The sequence below is a fragment of the Strongylocentrotus purpuratus genome, unplaced genomic scaffold (assembly GCF_000002235.5).
Source record: "Strongylocentrotus purpuratus isolate Spur 01 unplaced genomic scaffold, Spur_5.0 spur5_scaffold_15, whole genome shotgun sequence".
NCBI lineage: Eukaryota > Metazoa > Echinodermata > Echinoidea > Camarodonta > Strongylocentrotidae > Strongylocentrotus > Strongylocentrotus purpuratus.
Genome location: NW_022145600.1, coordinates 23,476,839 through 23,495,778, shown reverse-complemented (window position 1 = coordinate 23,495,778; position 18,940 = coordinate 23,476,839). Strand labels below are relative to the sequence as shown.

Sequence of the window (18,940 nt, the reverse complement as noted above, 5' to 3'; positions counted from 1 at the left end):
CAGAACACATTTTGATTTTTCTTTTCTTTTCTTCTTCAAAAGAACATCTGTTAAAATATTTGAGTTTTCAAAAGGACATATTTAAACACAATTTCTTCACAATCGCTTTATTTTGTAGAACTATATGGTTGCAGTGTTGCACATTAAAGATTGTACTCGTAACTCCATATCAAAAATAAACACTTTCTACAAAATAGAGTACCTATTTTGTGAATGTTCCCTAAACATGTGGGTTATCCTATAGCTTTCCTTGTACCCCAATCACACCACTAGACGGACTACAAGCAAAATGACAACCGACAAAATATTTGAGTCACACCACCAAACCGACTTCACACCGACAAAAACAAAAACGATTCTTGGCCATTCGAGATATTAATGAAAATCTTACATTCGATGTTGTCTGTTTGGTATCGGTCCCGCGGTGTGACCGGGTATAATGTATTTACTTTTTTGTTTGGTCTTTTGTCGTTCTGACGTTGGTCTCTTTGGTGCATGTGACTAAGTATAATTTATTGTTTGTTTATGAAATGTATTTGTTTATTGTTCAGGATAATGTCTGTCTGGTGTCGGTCTGGTGTCGGTCTGGTGCCAGTATCGTTAGTGTAACTGGGGTATGAGATAATACGTTTCCATTTCTTGTTATAGCTGAACTGTGTGAAGGTCTCTTATAACGAGCCGAATGCTTAACATGAAGACATAAATGAGTTTCCAACCTGGACTTGACGCCTCCCCCCCCCCCCCCATAAATAGTAATTTAAACAACACCCCCATCTGTTGTGATAATGTTTCATACCATAAACCGACAGGAAAGTACAAAATAATAGCGCTCATAACAAGCACACACCCACTTCACTCATGGTTCCGCCATTTTGGATCTATCTCTTTGTATCTCTCTCCCATCTGAAGCATCGTGAAAATAGATTATGAGTAGGATCGAAACCGGAAAAAGAGTGTGTTGTTGAATGCTTTAATCTCTTCCTGTACAGCTCTTACTCTGGCCTCTATCATAACACAATCACCTATCATCGATCATACATAGATAATTTGAACCATTTCTCCTTGGCATGCGTCGGACAAGCAGATTTTGTTCTAATTATTCTGTAGTGTTTTCGAGTGTATTCTTATGTCAGCTTGTCTGACGTTGCAAGAGAGTCTTGTCGCGAAATTGGCTCCCTGTTCGAGAAAAAAAATTGCTGCGCGGTACGACACTTACCGAATTCCTGAATTCAACTCCGGACCCAACATTGTACCTAACCCTAATCATAACCCTAATCATAACCCTAAACCCAACATAAACCCCAATTGCAACCCTAACCCCAAATCTTTTCTACCTTTAACGAACTAAAGCCCGGAAAAATGCCGAATCACGGTTGCACAACAAAACCAAGGCTTCAATTTTTGGAATATTGTTTTCGTCGACAAAATAATATTGTTCATTGCTATGGGCTGGTCCTATTTTATCGGATAAAGATAATGGAAAACGTTTCTATCTACCTCTCCTGATTTGTGGAAAAGATTTTGGTTTTGCTGTGATCCGAAATAATAGGTGATTAATGTCCAGCCCACCGTTTTACACTAATATGAACCTTCGACGCAACTTATTTGTTTGACCTGTCATGCCTGTGGCTTAAGGCAATACCCTTTTCACTTCAGATCAGAATACCGATTTGAGAATGATTCATAGTTTGTTACAGTTCAAATTGGACCCTTCTTTTATAAGTATTTCAAATTACAAATTAGAATCAACCATCTATATTCAAGAAGGAAATAATGGACAATAATTGGTTTCTAATTCGTGAAATATTGAAATTTAGAATTGATCTTTCAGCAAGTTATTGACACATATCATTTGCGATCAAATGTTAAGAGTTAGAGTTGAGGAGCCTCTGAACGTGAGGGAAATACGAAAGGCCGTCCCGCAAAACTATCATGTCTAAAAGGTCCATAAAATATACGTTCATGAGCAGTTCTAACTTGGTACCCTCTTTCAGACCGCTTTAAGCGTTATGAACGTCATTTTCGACACGGAATACAGACATGACATTGAAACATGTATTCTAGAATACATGCTCTAGATCATAGCTTGGGCAATATCTTTCCTAGCAGTAGATCTTTATTATATGCTTTAATTTGTGGATTATTATGCACATAAAATGTATCTTAAATGATGTATTGATTTGATAGCCTGAAAAAAATAACTGTATGTGAATTTCAAGGATATATATTGCGCCCCAACCATGCTTATCATTCGAGAACTGTCCAAAGCGACTAATATGTACAATTTAAAATACACAATTTTCTCGGAAAATTCACTGAAATTGTCAGTAACGTTTCAGACGGCGATCGATATGTCGATAAAACGGTATTATTTCAGACAACCAATTTAGAGTATAGTCACCCTAAAAGTACTATGACATGATACCAACTGCGCATGTGCAGACATAATGTGCTAAAAACTATGTCTTCCAGATGCGACCATGGCAAATAATACAGGAAGTAAATTCGAGAACGACACAAAAAGAGAAATGGGAAATACTAACGCTCTGCAGCGGATAACTCTCTCTTCACAGTGCGATAAGGATAGTATTACTAATTCATTGAGGATATTGTTGTTCCCGCTATATTTGTAAACTGGGTTATAAAGATATATTTCTGATGATATACATGTGTTGATGTGGATATCGGTTTGATAGTATTGCAAGGGAGCTTCCTTCCTCATTCAGCGGTTGGAGAAGATCGCAATTATACAAAGGGCAATTATTTTCTTCTTTTTTACCTTTTGGATTAGGCATACCTCACCATTGCCGTGATCAGTGATAAGCTGCACGTTACTTATCAAACTACATGCATCCCTTTTCTCCATTAAAAAATTTAAACAAAATCAAGAGGTAAATTCTTGATCAGGGGCGGATCCAACTTTTTTTTAAAAGGAATGGCACATTTCCGAGAAAAATAATCTCTGACAGTAAAATAATAATTAAAGAAATAAATTTCACATTTTCACGAGCCTTTTGGATCTGAAAACTGAAAATTGTGACAAAAAATTTAAGATATCCACAATTATAATTTAAAAGGGGCATGCATTAAAAGTGCCCCCCCCCCCCCCCCCCCCCCCGCCAAGAAAAGTCTGCATTGCCCTTGCTTAGTCAAGATTCTTTGTTTCGATCATTACATCCTAGCTACGTCGGGCAAATCCATAACAGATAATAACAGCAGTCTGTTACAATACATTGAATCTCTTGCTTTTCGATGGGAGAGAGAAGAAAAACACGGGGGAATCTTCTCCCAAAACAAGAAATCTTGTTAGGCACATTTCCTTCTTCGCTCTTCCGACAGTCCGCGATTGAACTTCCTTAGCTGCCATGTTTAGTAAGGTATGACTACAATGAGGAGAAGTAGAAAGAGAGGGCAAGATGGAGAGAGAGAGAGAGAGAGAGTGGAGAAGAGAGAGAGTGGAGAAGGGAGAGAGAGAGAGAGAGAGAGAGAGAGAGAGAGAGAAAGAGGGAAGAAGAGAAAGAGGGAGGTAGAGAAAAAGAGAGAGAAAGCGGGAAAAGACATGATCACACCGGCTGGAGAGCGTTTGAGACGCCGGCGCGGGCCGCGTCTTTCTTCTCCTTCGCCGCTGACAGACAAGTCACTCCTTAACTTCTCTCCTTTGTCGGTCTACTCGACATCCATCACCAGCATACTTCGCTATTCTTCTTCCTTAACTCATTAATCTAATTTCATCATGATTGTTTTTGAAGTCTGCTCAACCGTCGGGGAGTTGAGCGCTGACAAAACGAGTTAAGCGCGCGCTTATCGGTGACGTAATTCATAACCAATACTTCCATATTCATAATTCGGTTTTACGAGTCCCTGATAGTCATCTACACTTTGCGACGGTGTCAAGAACAAAGTTGATAATCGCCTGAATTATGTACTCTCTTTGTTTGGCGTTTATTAAAGGTTGATTTCTAGTAAAGGTGACCATATCAAATACGTTACGATCTTCTTCAATCTTTATAAGTCAGTTTGGAAGAGTGCCAAAGACGAAATATCACTGAAAAGGACTGCGCTTCACGTGCCCTCATATTCAAAATGTTAGTCATTGGACAATTTATTTAAATGTTGTAATTCCAAAACCTCTCCGTATATACATCAATTATTATGTACCACATACTCAACCTCCCATATTGTCTTCCAGACACAATTACAATCACACATAAGTGCACAATGCAATCGCGTAACCATGCAGAACTCAACTTTAAGTTTAAGACTTTAACATGAAGCTGAGATAAAGAGGAGCAATAATTGTCCATTTCACTAACAGTGGGTTGACGGTCGTGATACTGATAGTATGGTTCGATTCGACAAGGTGGTTTCTAATTTCGTCATCCAAGCATTCCCCGTAAACCTAGAGTGACAATTACGAGGAAAATTACGAGGAAAATGTCGAAAGTTCCCCCAACAAACCTTTAAAAAGAAGTTAATGCTTTCGAAGTGTAGGTGTAGAGACACACAAAGAGAAGTCATAAGCGACATTTAAGTGCTGGGAGTAAACACAATATGGTTACATTTCCTCGATTACAAATAATGCTGTGTAATTGAGGATTGGTTTTAATATTAGATAGTTTCCTCGAGAGTTTCTTTGAAATCATCGGAAACTATCTGATGGAAAAAAAGAAACTGTAAATATATTTTTAGATTGTAACATTTGAGACTGAATGAATTGTTTATGAAAGCTTGATTTCCGTTTTTAGACAAGGAAATATTCGTAATGGATGAATAATTGACATTTTGCGAAGGCGACCACAAATTGCCGCTTATTTAGTGATACAAACATGACAAAGATTTTACGAACAATCAATGGCTGTTTTTTTTTAGTAAGCTATATTTTGCATATAAATTACAAGTAATAGCAGACAAAATATAGTAAATTTCACTTTTTTATATTGCTTTCCATGTGTTTCAGTAAGGCCAAGAGATTTTTAAAAAATGTAGTTTTATGCACGGTTTTATATAAATAAAGGAACTTAATCTATCGAAGTGAAAACTGGAAAATTAGGGAATTGAAAATGTTATCTAGCAAAGAATTATTTCATCCTGTAAGTATCATATTTTGCCATTCCACCTTAAAAATTAATAAAAAGACACGCATCTCCCCCCCCCCCCCCCCCCCTTCTCCACTGGCATTCTAGAATGGGATCTGATTTCTCCTGTCATCTCCCGCCTTTTTTCCGAGAGCATAAATTCTGCACGGTAATGCGCCCTGGGACCACCACGCATTTCCTCCCATCGTCTGCTGAAGAACAGCCGATAAAAGGTACCATCAACCAGCGCTAAAGAGGAGGATTCTTTTCATCAACATCTATGTCATGATAACAAGAGGATGACAAAGAAATGGATAAATGCTCCCCCGAACAGATTAGTTCCAATATTTATGTATGTTATCTCCGCATGGAGCCTTCCTTTTTGGCAACCATCTTCCCGACAAGAAGAGATTTTAAAGGCTCCAGAAGTGTTAAAAAAATATTGTATTTTGACATGTGTACTTTATTTGAGACCATCAAACAAAAAGATTGAACGGACCGTATATTTGTATTTTTTCTCCGTGGAATTACCGCTGACACCTCGCCCCCTTCTCCTCCCTCTGTCTGTATGTCTGTCTCTCTGTCTCTCTGTCTCTCTCTATCTTTCTCTTTCTCTCTGTCGGTCGCCCTTACCTAGTCCTACCCTCTACCATAATCAACTTTTCAAGAACTTAGTGGATTCCCTAAAACATGTCTCCTTCGGGGCGAAACCAAAAAAAAGGAATAAAAACATAAAAAATAAAGACAAAATTACAACAAAAGATTTGCAATGCTTTCATTTACCTGTCTTTCACTGAGCTGGAGAACCTTGGCGAGCTTTTTTCTTTCGGGCGGGGAGAGGTATTTCTGGTTTTCAAACTTCTTCTCCAGCTCCATCGTCTGATCGTTGGAGAATCGGACCTGGCCTCCTTTGCGTTTGTGGAGCGGTCTCTGGATGAACGGGTTCCACAAGAAAGGTTTCCCTGAAACTGCAAAGAAAGAAAAGAGAAAGATGATGATTAGATGGAGATGCTAAGTCCTGTAATATTTTTTTCTTCCGAAAAGTAATTGGAAAAAAGAGAAGGGTGACTAGTCATTAAGTAGATCGAGTAAACGGGTTCCACGGGGAGAATTTTCGTGAAAGCGCATGCAAAGCACAGAATATTGTTATCAATACAGATTATTAGGTTATTATGGTATCTCAAAAAGCACATTCTTTTTTTTTTAAATTAAGAAACGTTTATAGTCTTATTACCGATATAATACATCTACTGATCATAGCCAGGTTTTGTTGTTGTTTTTTTTTTGGGAGGGGGGGGTTCAAAATAGTGCCCTGTCCTTCAATTACATTCCTATATTCAAAATATATCTACACTCTTGTTCAATTACTGGGAAAAGGATTCAATATTCAAACTTTCTGTAGATGTCTCATGATGTCATCCAGATTACTTATATCCAGAATTGCATTTTTTATTTCAAACATAACATTTGGTAAAGAAAGATGATATCTGTTTGTCTTTTATATTTTTAGATATCCTAGTGTGTTTTCCGTGTACGTGTATCAGGATCAAAATAGAAAAATCACAAATTTTTATTACCGGGAAAATGAATGATGCATGGTTAATAATCAACACTGATATGCTTATGGGAAACGACTAGAGAGACAGTATGTTATTGTTTGTAATGAGATCGGATATGATAAGCACTCATGAATTCAACTAGTACAAATTAATCTCCATCAAAATATTGTTGAGAAATGATTTGAGGAAAATCATAATTTCCTTCGCAACCTGACGAATATAAAAGGGGTCCTCCGTCGAATTTGGGAAACAAAATTGAAGAAAGGCATCCTCTGTTTGAACAATGGGACGGAGATGTGCAATTGATCGAAATCAGTGCATTTTGCCATATTAGGTAAAGATAAACAGATGGATAACATGATAAACGTGATGTGTAAATCAATTGAAAATTGTAGGAAAGAGGAGAACAATTACAAGAGCATGCTGGGCATGTGTTGTGCGTAAAAAGCGTAATCGATGAAATACTTCTCGCAGAAAGTTTCCAATTATGCCGCGCTGCTTCGTCGAGTTCAGCCACCTTGATATAGGGTGGCAAATGGGGAAAACTTGCCAGGGGTATTTAGGGAACAGAATGGGCAGACAATCGGGTAAATAACATAATTGTCAAGTGCAATACAAATTGATCAAATCCAGGGAGGAAATTGTGTCTAAACTCTGCACCGAGTGAGGACGGGTTGGGATTGGAAACAGGCCTATTCGATGAGCCGCGTTTCACGACTGAATCCATCAGAATTGTCGTCATCTTTGGATGATTAATGGTGACCCCCGTCTGACATTCACTATCTTGCTTTTGTCTTGTCCTGATCTTCTTTGGAACACGTCATCCGTTTTTTGGATGGGGGCGGGAGGGGGTCGAGGAGGACTGTGTCATCAAACTATCAATGTCGAACAAACCATTTTGTGTTCTCTAACTTGGCATGAAAAATATCAGACACAAACCAAGAGCAAAGATCGATTTAATTTCACCCAACACTGGATTAAGTTTAACCAAATCCCTTGTGAGGTTGGCTCAATGTCTTGATCATAATCCTGTTATAATAAACTGGAATCAAATCAAAAACCTATAGAATATTCAGAAAGTCTGTTATGATGGCATTGTCACTGCTATATTTTGGGATCAGGTCTGTGACAACAGATCTCAGTGCTAAATCTTCAGTGTATCTTTATTAACATTCTATTGTGTTCAGGGCAGGTTGCACGTCACAGATATAACTATAACTTTAACTATAACTATAACTACAGCTTTAATTATATATGTAACTTTAAATAATGGGCTTAAGTACAAACCGGCATATTAAATATATAGAAATGGTTTGGGATATGTTGCACATCGATTAATGCTAATGCCATATGAGCTTTTAGCACCGATACAGTCATACATTATTCTACTCTGTTTGATAATTGTACATTAGTTATCTGTATGAGTTATAATTATGTGACCAGTCATTCAAACGATGAGCAATTTGATGACTTGAGTAGGGTAGACTATCTGGACTCTTACCAGAAACAGTACGTCACCCAATCGTCCTACTTCTTTTAATTAGCAGAGGAAGTCGGCTAGCAGTGGTTTGTAAAATTGCCCGAGGGCCTACATGCCAAGGGAGACCCGCTTGGTTACATCACCATGTATATAGCCCGCTTAAAATTCGCACCTTCATTAAGGAAAGGGCAGTAATTAACGACTTTCTTCCTATGTCAGTTTGTCACTTTGGATGACTGGGCGCGCGCGCGGGAAAATATAGAAACAAAATTACATGAGCGTGCATCCTCCCGCAGCCGATAGCACTCTTTCATTGTCTATTGGGGGCATTGTCTGCTATCACACACGGGAAACCTCGGCGTAGTACCTGTTTGAGGTGCCGGGTTCATCCTCCGTATCACTCAAGGGATTTGAGAAATCCTCATGAAGATACTAACCAGAGTCTGTGGACTCGTGTAACATAATCAGCCTCGAATAAAGGATTCCATCTATAAATACGACATTCAGATAGCAAGCGAATTTGGTATAACTCAAAAGGACACCCCGTTCAAATTCTCGGTAGGCAACCCACCCCCTGACTTGTCGTTTTCGATTTAAATGGCATATTAAATGCTCTTTAAAACTCTTCTGTTTACAGGCCATCAAGTATGTCGTATATCGTAATGATGATATCGTTACCTATTTTCTTTTACCAATCGCCACAAATTGGTCGCCTAAAGCCCATTCACATTTTGGTATAAGCATCACCACTCATACACTCGGATTTCTTTGCATGAAATACATGTACCACATGAGAGATGAAAATCATTTCGATTCCCAGCTCCAATCTGAATTACTTTGCTTACTATGAGGTATATACATTTTTTCCTATAGAAGAAGTCACGTAAAAATCCCTTTTAAATTACTTATATATAAGAGACAATCATAACCATTTCGTATTTCCGCATTATCATAACTCTTGTCATAACTGACCTGTAAAGGCCAACCATCGATTTAAATGTCATATAGGCTATTTGAGCTACAATACATGATACAAAAATGGTGGCATAAATAAACGGCATTAGAGGCTTGTTACATCATGATAACTCTAGTTATTGTTGATAGTTGAAGAATAAATCGATTGGGTCAAAGAGCAGGTTGGATTCTGGTAGAGGTGAAATATAATTGGTGAATTTCCTCATTTTTTTTGTTAATCCTTTGAGGAAGAATAACATATTAGCAACGTCACGTAAAAAGGGTTGCCCTTAAACTGACATAATATTCGGAATATAACAAAAAATAGATTCCAAAGTTCACAATACATTTTGAAACTAAATAATAATTACACCCAATAACTTCGAGACAACTTCTTCCGCAAGTTAATTGTATGGCTCGAACTCAAATTTATCGTTAAAAAACAAAAAAGGCCCTCAAATCCTGCAAATCTGGGGAAACAAGAAGGCAGGACTGTGTAAGAAAAAAGAAAAAAACAACTAAAAAGGTTATGACAGTGGCTACCGTTTATTGACCTCACGTTATCTTATGTCAACCATTTTAAACCGAATAAGATGGCATAGCAAACGAAGCACGACAAGATAAAACAAAGAAATTGCCCAACAATCGGTTGTCCGAATTAACAAGGCGGTCAATATTAAAGCAATCGCACGTTCTCTTGAAGTACTTCATAAATCCGAGACGCAATTATCTCTTTGCAAACCATCCCAATTTGCAGAAAACTTCTAGTATTTGCCAACTACTACTACTTGACTATAACTGTATCAATTGATGATCATCTTTATCTTGATAGAGATTAGACTTGAAAGGGAGATCCGACTTTAATTGCTACTATTCTAAACAGTTTTCATGTCTTTATCCTTCAGTTTGTAAATTGTCCGCGATGTTAAATAGACACTGTTTTACATTGAATTAACGAGGTATATTGTCGACTCGACGTGAGATTAATGCATAAAACTTTGCCAACTATTCTTGTAAATTGCTCGGCGGCCGTGAAAATCTCGAATTAAGTCGTTAAATTAAGGCGAACTTGTTGATAGTTGTAAGTTTAAGCCGAGCCAAAATTGTAATTGTCTTTAATGATCCCGAAAATACTATAAAATCCAACTCTCCACTGATTAATAAAAGGATTGTCATTTTGGCAATAGGAAAGAAATCGCCACTTTTAGCGTTCAGCCTTTTTCATGGTATTGCGGGTATCACATATTACGTATTAAATTAGTGAGTTCTTATGTACAATAATTATTTTATCCCTTGGTGCAATTAATTAATAGATTAATAGTTTGATTTGACGTGACAATTTTAAATCCGCATTGCGTTTAGATATGAGGATACCAAATACTTTGTATATAATGTTTAAACATGTTCTTACTTATTGTTTATTGCTGTTATGAATTTATGTTCAAGATTTTGTTATTAATATTATTATCATATATATATTTGTTAAACTATAATGTACCTCATTATGTTTAACAGGGCCTCATGGCAGACCACCATTATTGGTGATAATGAGTCACCCTATCTAAATATCAGAAATAAATAAATAAATAATAAATAAATAGTGCTGTCATTCTTTTTCCTCCTCCTCCTCCTACTGTTCTCATAATCCTCATCATCTTCTGTTTCTTCTTCTTCTTCTTCTTCATCATCTTCTTCTTCTTCTTCTTCTTCTTCTTCTTCTTCTTCTTCTTCCTTTTCTTCTTCTTATCCTTCTCCTTGATATTTCCTTGTTATATTCTCTATGTCCTTTCGAACTTTAATTTATCCCTTATAAACCACCTCTCATTAACAAACTTGGCTTATACCATGTCTGAAATGTACCATCACTCTGTTCTCACAGCAAAATTGAAGAAGTTCCTGACAGCCAAAGAATCGATTTTTCCCTTCCGATTCCGCATCTCGAAAATATATACCAATCCAATTAAGAGTGTTTGTACTTATCAGATATACCAATAACACCAGAAAGGGGGGTCAGCTAGTACCCCTAAAGGATAGAACATGTTCCCTTTTCGCACTGTATTACTATGACTTGTGAGTTTGTCTCAAATTGGGCACTCTACACGTCGCCATTGTCCAGCCCCCCTAAACAAACGCCCCTTTACTCTTTGCGCGTCTTTGTTATAATTCACCCATTGTCAGCACACAGGTGATAAGTGTTGCAGACGCAATAGAAATCAGAGTGTTCGCTAGGTCTGTATCCATTCTGCATTTTCTTCTTTTTCTTTCTTTTTTTGTCTAGCTTCGGGGCAAAATTGGATAGGGGTAATACGCTAAGCAAATTATTATACAAGTAGTTGTTACACGCGGAAGGAAGTGGGGATAACTTACTAGTAAATAGAATTTTCTACTCCTTGTTCGTTTCTTGTTTGAATTATTTGTTTGGTTTTCCCATCCCCCTCTTCTTCATATTCTTCCCCCATTCTATTCGTCCTTCTCCCCCTCCTCCCCTCCTCTTGCCCAAGTTTCCCCTCCACCTTTCGTCCTGCTCTTCTCCTTTGAAACATCGAGATCATTGTATAATTTCTTATTCTTTCCCATCTTCTCTTTTCATAGAAACACTCGATCAAAAAATATAACATCAAACACACAATATAAAAGCATTGTGGGGAATAGAGGAGGTTGAAATGGAACGCACATCCATCGAATACAGGTTTATCAAAAGAGGCATGGTTTTATATGCGGTTAATAGGAGCCAGATAAGATTCAAACAGGGTCATAAAAGGATAGTAAATGAAATGTTAGCAAGAATTAAGCAATTAAAATAAGACGGAAAGGAAAAAATAAACTCAAGTGAACAAAACTATGCGAAAACAAGATGGCAAACTTTGGCTTTATCCCATCGATTTTCTTGACCACATAATTACAAATCATACCGAGTACTCATTGGATATGCTAATCATACTAATGGAGATCCCAAGATCCTTTTAAAAAGCCAAAAAGCACATCACAGAAAAAGAGCAATAACCGTAAGTGTCCATCATAACTCGAACAAAAATATATTACGCAACGCAGGAAACCACGTACTTAACGTGTATCGATTTATTGTCGCGCGGTGTATTTTAGTGTACTCCGCTGGATTAGAAGTGAACGAAAATCGTTATGTTAACGCCAGATAACAAATATAAACCTCCTTGTAGCATCGGCTATGATATATTTATAAACCCATCAACTAATTCATTGCTTACTTCGTATTGATTGCTTTTAGTCGTTCGTTTAGCTCTATTTATTCCCCACCCTATATTTAAAAAAAGTATCTCAAGAGCATTACATTGGTTCTTGAATGACTCTCATCATTTTCACAGGTTGCCGTGCATGGATGTAATGTAGTAAAAAGTTTATTTCATCCAATTTATGTAAATTTTATATTGTCAAAAATGTATTTTACCCAAAAAAAAGAAGAAAAGAGGAATCTCCTTCACTTCCTCATCCAAACAACATCAGTTCAAATGATTCAATACATGTTGTAAAAAGTAATAACTTTTTCTTCAAAAAGGCATATCTTATCCATTCTCCAACCCGACAAATCGTTGTTTGATATCTAATTCATTGTAAAACTGTGTTAAGAATCATATTATTATGCTACCATTTTCTCATCTATAATAATGTACTTAATTACAAATCTTACACTTATTTCGACGCTGTTCATTTTTTTAATTATTATATCCCCCTCCCCCCAAAGAAAAAGAAGATTTGTTGTATTGTTAACACGACATCAGTCTATATATTTGTATCATCTTGCTCTCTCACAACGGGTTAACTGTCACTCAAATTCACTCACTTCGTGGTTAAGTAGAGGGTACACAAATCTAAGACACCATTAACCGATCGGTAGACAGATACAAACAAAAGAGGGGAGTGTCTTTGGACCCCTCAGATACAATTATTATAGAGCCATGCACCTTCATCAAAACCACCCTAGTTTCTTTACACACCCCATCAAATGGCCCTATTTGTCACTCTCTGCTATTGTCTTGTTTTACCCCCCATTAAAAGTTTGTTTAATATATTCCCTCGACAAGCTATACCCCCTCCTGATAAACATTGACGATCAGGGTTGTTTTTTGCTTGCTTTGTCGCTTAACGCACATTAAGGACGGAGGAAACTCGCAGTACCTTTTATCCTCACAAAACTGGGCTTGCCCAATATGTAACGTCGTGAGAAAGACACAAAAAACAAAGAAAACAATGAAGACAAAAGAACCACTAACAAGATTGACAAATGTGTGGCTGCCAATTGCATTGGTTAATGACTGAATTCTAATGCCATTTCCGCTGGGAAGGAGCAGACAGTTAAAAGATGGTCCAATGTTTGCTTTTTAAACAATCGCTCTATCGATTTTCCCTTTTGTCTCGGCGCAAGTGGACAACAAGCAATCCAGATTGTTGGCGCAACAAGAAATTATTATTAAAACGTGACGTGCCAAAAGTAAGACCCATGTTGGTAGATAGATATATCATAATTCATTTGTAACTTTATTATATGAAATCAATAGTGGGATAGCTCTTCCCATTGTTAGAGTGTAACGAGAAACCGGATACACTCTCGTCTCTTATGTGAAGCAGACGACACGACAACTACGCGTCGCGCGTCCGCTCAAATACGAACCATTTTTAATGAGCGCGTAATTAGCTCGATTCCTCCTCTCAAATAACAGTCTGGAATCGATGGGAAAGTTGGCAAATATTGCTCTGAATAAACAGTTTGGATAAAACGATGACGGGTTGATTGATAGATGTCATGGATTGTCATCTCTGTGAATTGGCGACGAGTTAGGTCGCTAATTAAGAGCATGTCTTTGAAATTACTTTCACGCGAAACACGCTTGCGACATGCGATATGGGTATTTTACTTGAACAAACATTGCCCACTTTCCTATAAGCATTCGATGTCTCCAATTCAAAGCTTGGGAGATGTTACATTTGCTTTTAACATTTCATGTGACCTATTGTGATCGTTACATTAAGCTTAAAGCCACATAATTGTTATTTGGATTGTTCATCATGACTTGTGTCATTCACCATGACAAGTCATTCATATCAGTAGTGGTTTGCGGATCGAGAGTAATGTGAGTCTATTTTTTTTCTGTATCGTAATTAAAGAATGTTAGACCTAGAAATGTTGTGCTTTTTCTAAAGATAGTTTTGTAATTATCCATGCGGTGTAAACCAGCTAAGAGGTTTACCTAAAGGGCGAGACAATTGAATTAAAATTTTCATACCGCAAATGAAAGATCATAATATTTCAACGCTGAAAGAGATAGAGACAGACAGAAAAGAGAGGGAAAGAGAGAGGAGAGAGAGAGAGAGAGAGAGAGAGAGAGACCCAACTGGCGCCTCTTTTACAACAAAAGTTGCGACTAAACCAGACGCAAATCAGCAACTCTGATTGGTAGGAAGTGAAGACTTGCATTTGAATTTGGAATTCACTCGCAAATTTCAGTATAATAGGTGTAAAACATGAAATGATGTTATCAAATATCTACCAAGTAATCTGTAAAACCTCCTCCAAAGAATCCACGTGGGTTGGAAAGGGTTAATACAGCCCATAAAGGTCACAAAACGGGATCTAACAACAAAGAGACCATGATCCAACTTCCGGTCTCCGCTATATGCTTTCCACACTGTAGTTAGAGACATGGAATCTCAGTTTTAGTATCTCCTATCATTTGCTAAATACTTCCCTATCTGGTATTAGATAAAGCTTTAACCGTTGTTCTTATTTTGTTACGATATCTTTCTTCTGAACTGTTAAATTACCTTTTATAGTTCTTGGTATAATTATTTCCGGGTATATATTACCGGTATATGATATGAATATAATAATCATTGTGTGACACGCAAAGTACGATTATATAGCTACTATTAGCTGCTGGTGTCCTCCCCCCCCCCCCCCCCCTCAATTCAAGTAATATTTTTCTCTGATGTATACCTCGTCTAACATTAAATGTTCTGTAATTAATAGTCTACCAATTTCATTTTCAAAATGTTATCAACAATCACATAATTTACATATCCACTGTGTTGGACCTCGCTCCCCCCCCCCCCCCCTCTCTCTCTCTCTCTTCCCCTCTTACTATGTGTATCATTTAAATTTCTCTGTATTTCATTGTGATGACATATAAACGAAAAATGTTAAAAATATATATTCGTTGTAAACAAGTACAATTTTTCGTTTCCCTTTCCCACTCCCACTCCCCTCCCCTACCCCGTCCCCCCCCTCTCTCTCTCTCTCTCTCTCTCTCTCCTTCTCTCTCTCTCTCTCTCTCTCTCTCTTCCTCTGCTTACCGGGTCGACCCCGCCCCTCTCACACACCAAAGGGTGCCGCGCCGCGCGTGGAGAGAGCAGATAAAGCACTCCACGCGGAAACGGGTAGTAAAGAAACGGTTGAGGAAATGATACTACAAGCACTATATCTCTCCACCATTTGCAAATGCCATTTAGAGGCCGATTGGGTGTTATTGTTAGGGATAATTGTGTCTATTGGGCTCGTCTGATAAGCCCAACAGCGGAAATTATCCAAAGCGAAACGACGTCCTCTGTCTCTTTTAACCAAGAAAAAAATAAGAGGGAGAGTATATAGGGAAAAGGGAAAAAAAGAAGGAAAAAAGTAAAGAAAATATGAGGACAATGAATTTGAGGAGGAAAGGGGGTATTATTACATCATATTCGAGGTTGTATGGATGGTATTATTTGTAAGAATACACGATGTCCAAAATGATTGAATGGTACCAAATGATTCTACAGGGCGGTTACATTATAGACTTTCAGTTTGTGCCGAGTGTCCCGCAATAGTTAAACTCAATGTGCCACCCCTCCTCAGTCGATAACAAAAAAAAAGAATAACAATAAAAAATATAACATTTGAAAATATATCAAGATTATTAAAAGGCTATGTCATGCCAGTGACAAGAATTGCGGTGTACTTTCTTAATCCATAGAGAAGCGCCGTAAAAAATTAATTAATCAACAATTATAATAAAAACAAAATGTATGAAAATTAGTTGATATCTAATATAACTTAGAGGCGTGGACGCTTTGTTTTAAGAAGACTGTTGTCATGAGTTAAACGGGGGCAACATTTTCAGCTGATCTAAGTTCTCGTTTTGCCATCGCAGGAAATAAAAATGGCAGTTCTGACTCATAATAATAATAAGGTGAATTGATTATTGAAATTTCGAATAATTGGAAGGAAGATGGTGCGAGAAATGATGAATTAAATAGAATCGGAGATAGATATGAAAATAAAGATATAAGAGAATGGGCAAAAATCATTTAGCATGGTTGACTACCCGCACGGGTTTGTATTGCGGAATTGGGAACAATGGAGGTGTTTTTGGAGACGGTCGCGCGAGACACTCCGCGGTCGCTAGCCCGGGAGTACAATGTGAGAGACGCGCTGACTCCACGCAGGGAAAATATTGAGATTGTCTCGGTCAAACTATCTCAGAGAAAAGAAAGAATAGATGGAGGGGAAAGGGGAGAAGAATGGAGAAGAAAGGATGGTGGCACATCGAGGGCTATTGGGGTATGGTTGATTGACGTAGATGTATGGTGGAGACTTCCGATGCTGTTTGGGTCATGTCTTGCTTGTGCTGAACGTCAAACATTGGAATGGTCTCCGCGAGACTCGAACCCGGTCACGACACTCGTGTGACGACTAATTGACGCAATAAACAAATACGTCATCAAAAGATAATAAAGCAAACCTCCCAATTTGTGTAAAATAATTGCTTCAATAATACGCCAATCATTCGCCATCCAAGTTTTCTGCAATGTATGTACGTATCATATAATACAAACACAAAGAACATGAAACGCCCTTGTGGGGTTGGGGGGAGTTTGTGCTCCATTCAAAAGAACAGGTCTGCAAAAGAACATCGAGGGGAAATAATTCAGAGGGAGTAATAATTACCCAAATGATGACCCAAAAGGTGATCATTGTGTTTTCGTGGAGGCCTAATTGATGAGCCATTTCCGGCCCACATGACCGATTGATATGTGAAAAAGAAAATACGAAGTTTCCGAACGATATCGCAATGGTGACGTTTTAAAGATCACTGAATCAAACTAAATAGATCAATAGAATACAATGGACATTTTGGCTATAACGAATCCATAAAATTAATGTGTTGCGCATTGCAATGACTCAAGAAGCAAATGGTGAGTCTAGAGTTAGTTCTAATCTGAATTTTTAAATACTTTTTAAATACTTTCAACCAACTCATTTCTTTAATCTTTAAACATGTTTTTCAATATTAATTTTAGAATCCCTGAACGTAAATCGATTTCTAACTGTTTGGTGATACTGTCAAGCGATGTGATGATCATTTATAGTGTAAAAAGATATTTGTTTTAATTTAATAACAATAATAATAGTAATGATAATAATAATGATAACAATAACGGGTTGGTTGGTTGTTGTTGTTTTTAAATTTTACCTGAGGGCTATTCGAGCCATCGACCCTTGGGGGGGATTCAAGAGAACGAACCGCTATCCCACGACAACTCCGCATTTTCAATAAGATCAGTAACATAATTTCGTAACGTCATTACTAACAAGTTACAATAAGTCGTGTGAACTATACTAACATGGCTATAATTTTTCTGGTCATGTTTACTTTACATCCGATGAACGACCATCTAAAAGACTCGTCTCAAATTCGTACCCTCTTTTCGTTTTTCTTAATCTTATTTTTCCTATTTTGTTTGTAACTACTCTTATTGTCAGTTGGTATTTGTATTTTCCATCCTTATGCAGGACCATTATGTAAGACAGCCTGCGAGCTGATCAATGTTATCATGTTAAAAGATGTTTTAATAAATAAAAATAATAATAAATTCCAAAACGCCACACAATGTCATTTTGCTGCTGTTTGTTTGTATGTTTCTTTCTTTGATTGTTCACGTGTGTCTTTGTATTTGTTTTTCGTTGTCTATTTTATTTGTTTGGTTGTGTTTTAGTGGGCTTGGGAGGCATATAATCAACTTTGGACAGGTTTTCACCACGTCGGTTACTGTCGGTAACTGTCCTGTACAGCTCTTATTGTAGTAATATATATATATTATCTTAAAAGGCAGATAGGGTAACAAATCATGATTGTTTGCAGAGAAAAACAAATGTATATTTTTTAATTTTGAAACCTCTTTTTCGCTTTAATCCAATGCGGGAGCAATAGAAAACTTCATTCGAAAGAACCAGCTAATAATTATGTTTGATGACGGTGAACTAATATTATGCGGACTGTTATTGCTTTTCATATATAAATTGAAATTAATTTTGTCGACTGAAAGTAAAAGTATATACTTCTGGGCGTAATAAGGAAATGAAATGTTGAATTACTTTCGTAAATACGCAGTACATTATCAACATGATAAAGCGAAAGTATATCTATTTCTCATCATTACTTCTGATTTATGAAGTTTCTAAGTAATTTGCTTGATATTATTATTGCTTTATAATTAAATATTACTTTCCCCAGTTAAGCATGTAAATTAATGTAATTTATCTGACCTGATAACCATACATTAAGAAAGTTAACAAGATAAATATATATATATATATATATATATACATATAATTATATATTATATATACAACACAATCGCAATTATTTTCGAAAATCAACTCTATAGGGCAATTTCAATACTCTTTTCTATGTCTCATAGAAATCATGTTAGGATTACATAATATGCCACTGCCATGAACGTACAAGGCTATTGAAATTGCCTTAGGTCGATTTTCAAAAGTATTTGCTATATATATATATATATATATATATATAGACATAAACATTGTGAAAGAAAATGAAAGAACTATACTGCATGAACATAGC

At 37.0% G+C, this 18,940-nt stretch overlaps 1 protein-coding gene across 1 annotated transcript in view; it reads right to left on the bottom strand.

Moving 5' to 3' along the window:
• The window catches only part of LOC115918645 (hematopoietically-expressed homeobox protein HHEX homolog), a 41,851-nt gene that overhangs the window by 8,307 nt on the left and 14,604 nt on the right, over nucleotides 1–18,940 (bottom strand). The window contains exon 2 of the mRNA XM_030985857.1: nucleotides 5,859–6,043. Coding sequence (XP_030841717.1) covers nucleotides 5,859–6,043 — 185 coding nt within the window. The remainder of the gene's footprint in view (nucleotides 1–5,858; nucleotides 6,044–18,940) is intronic.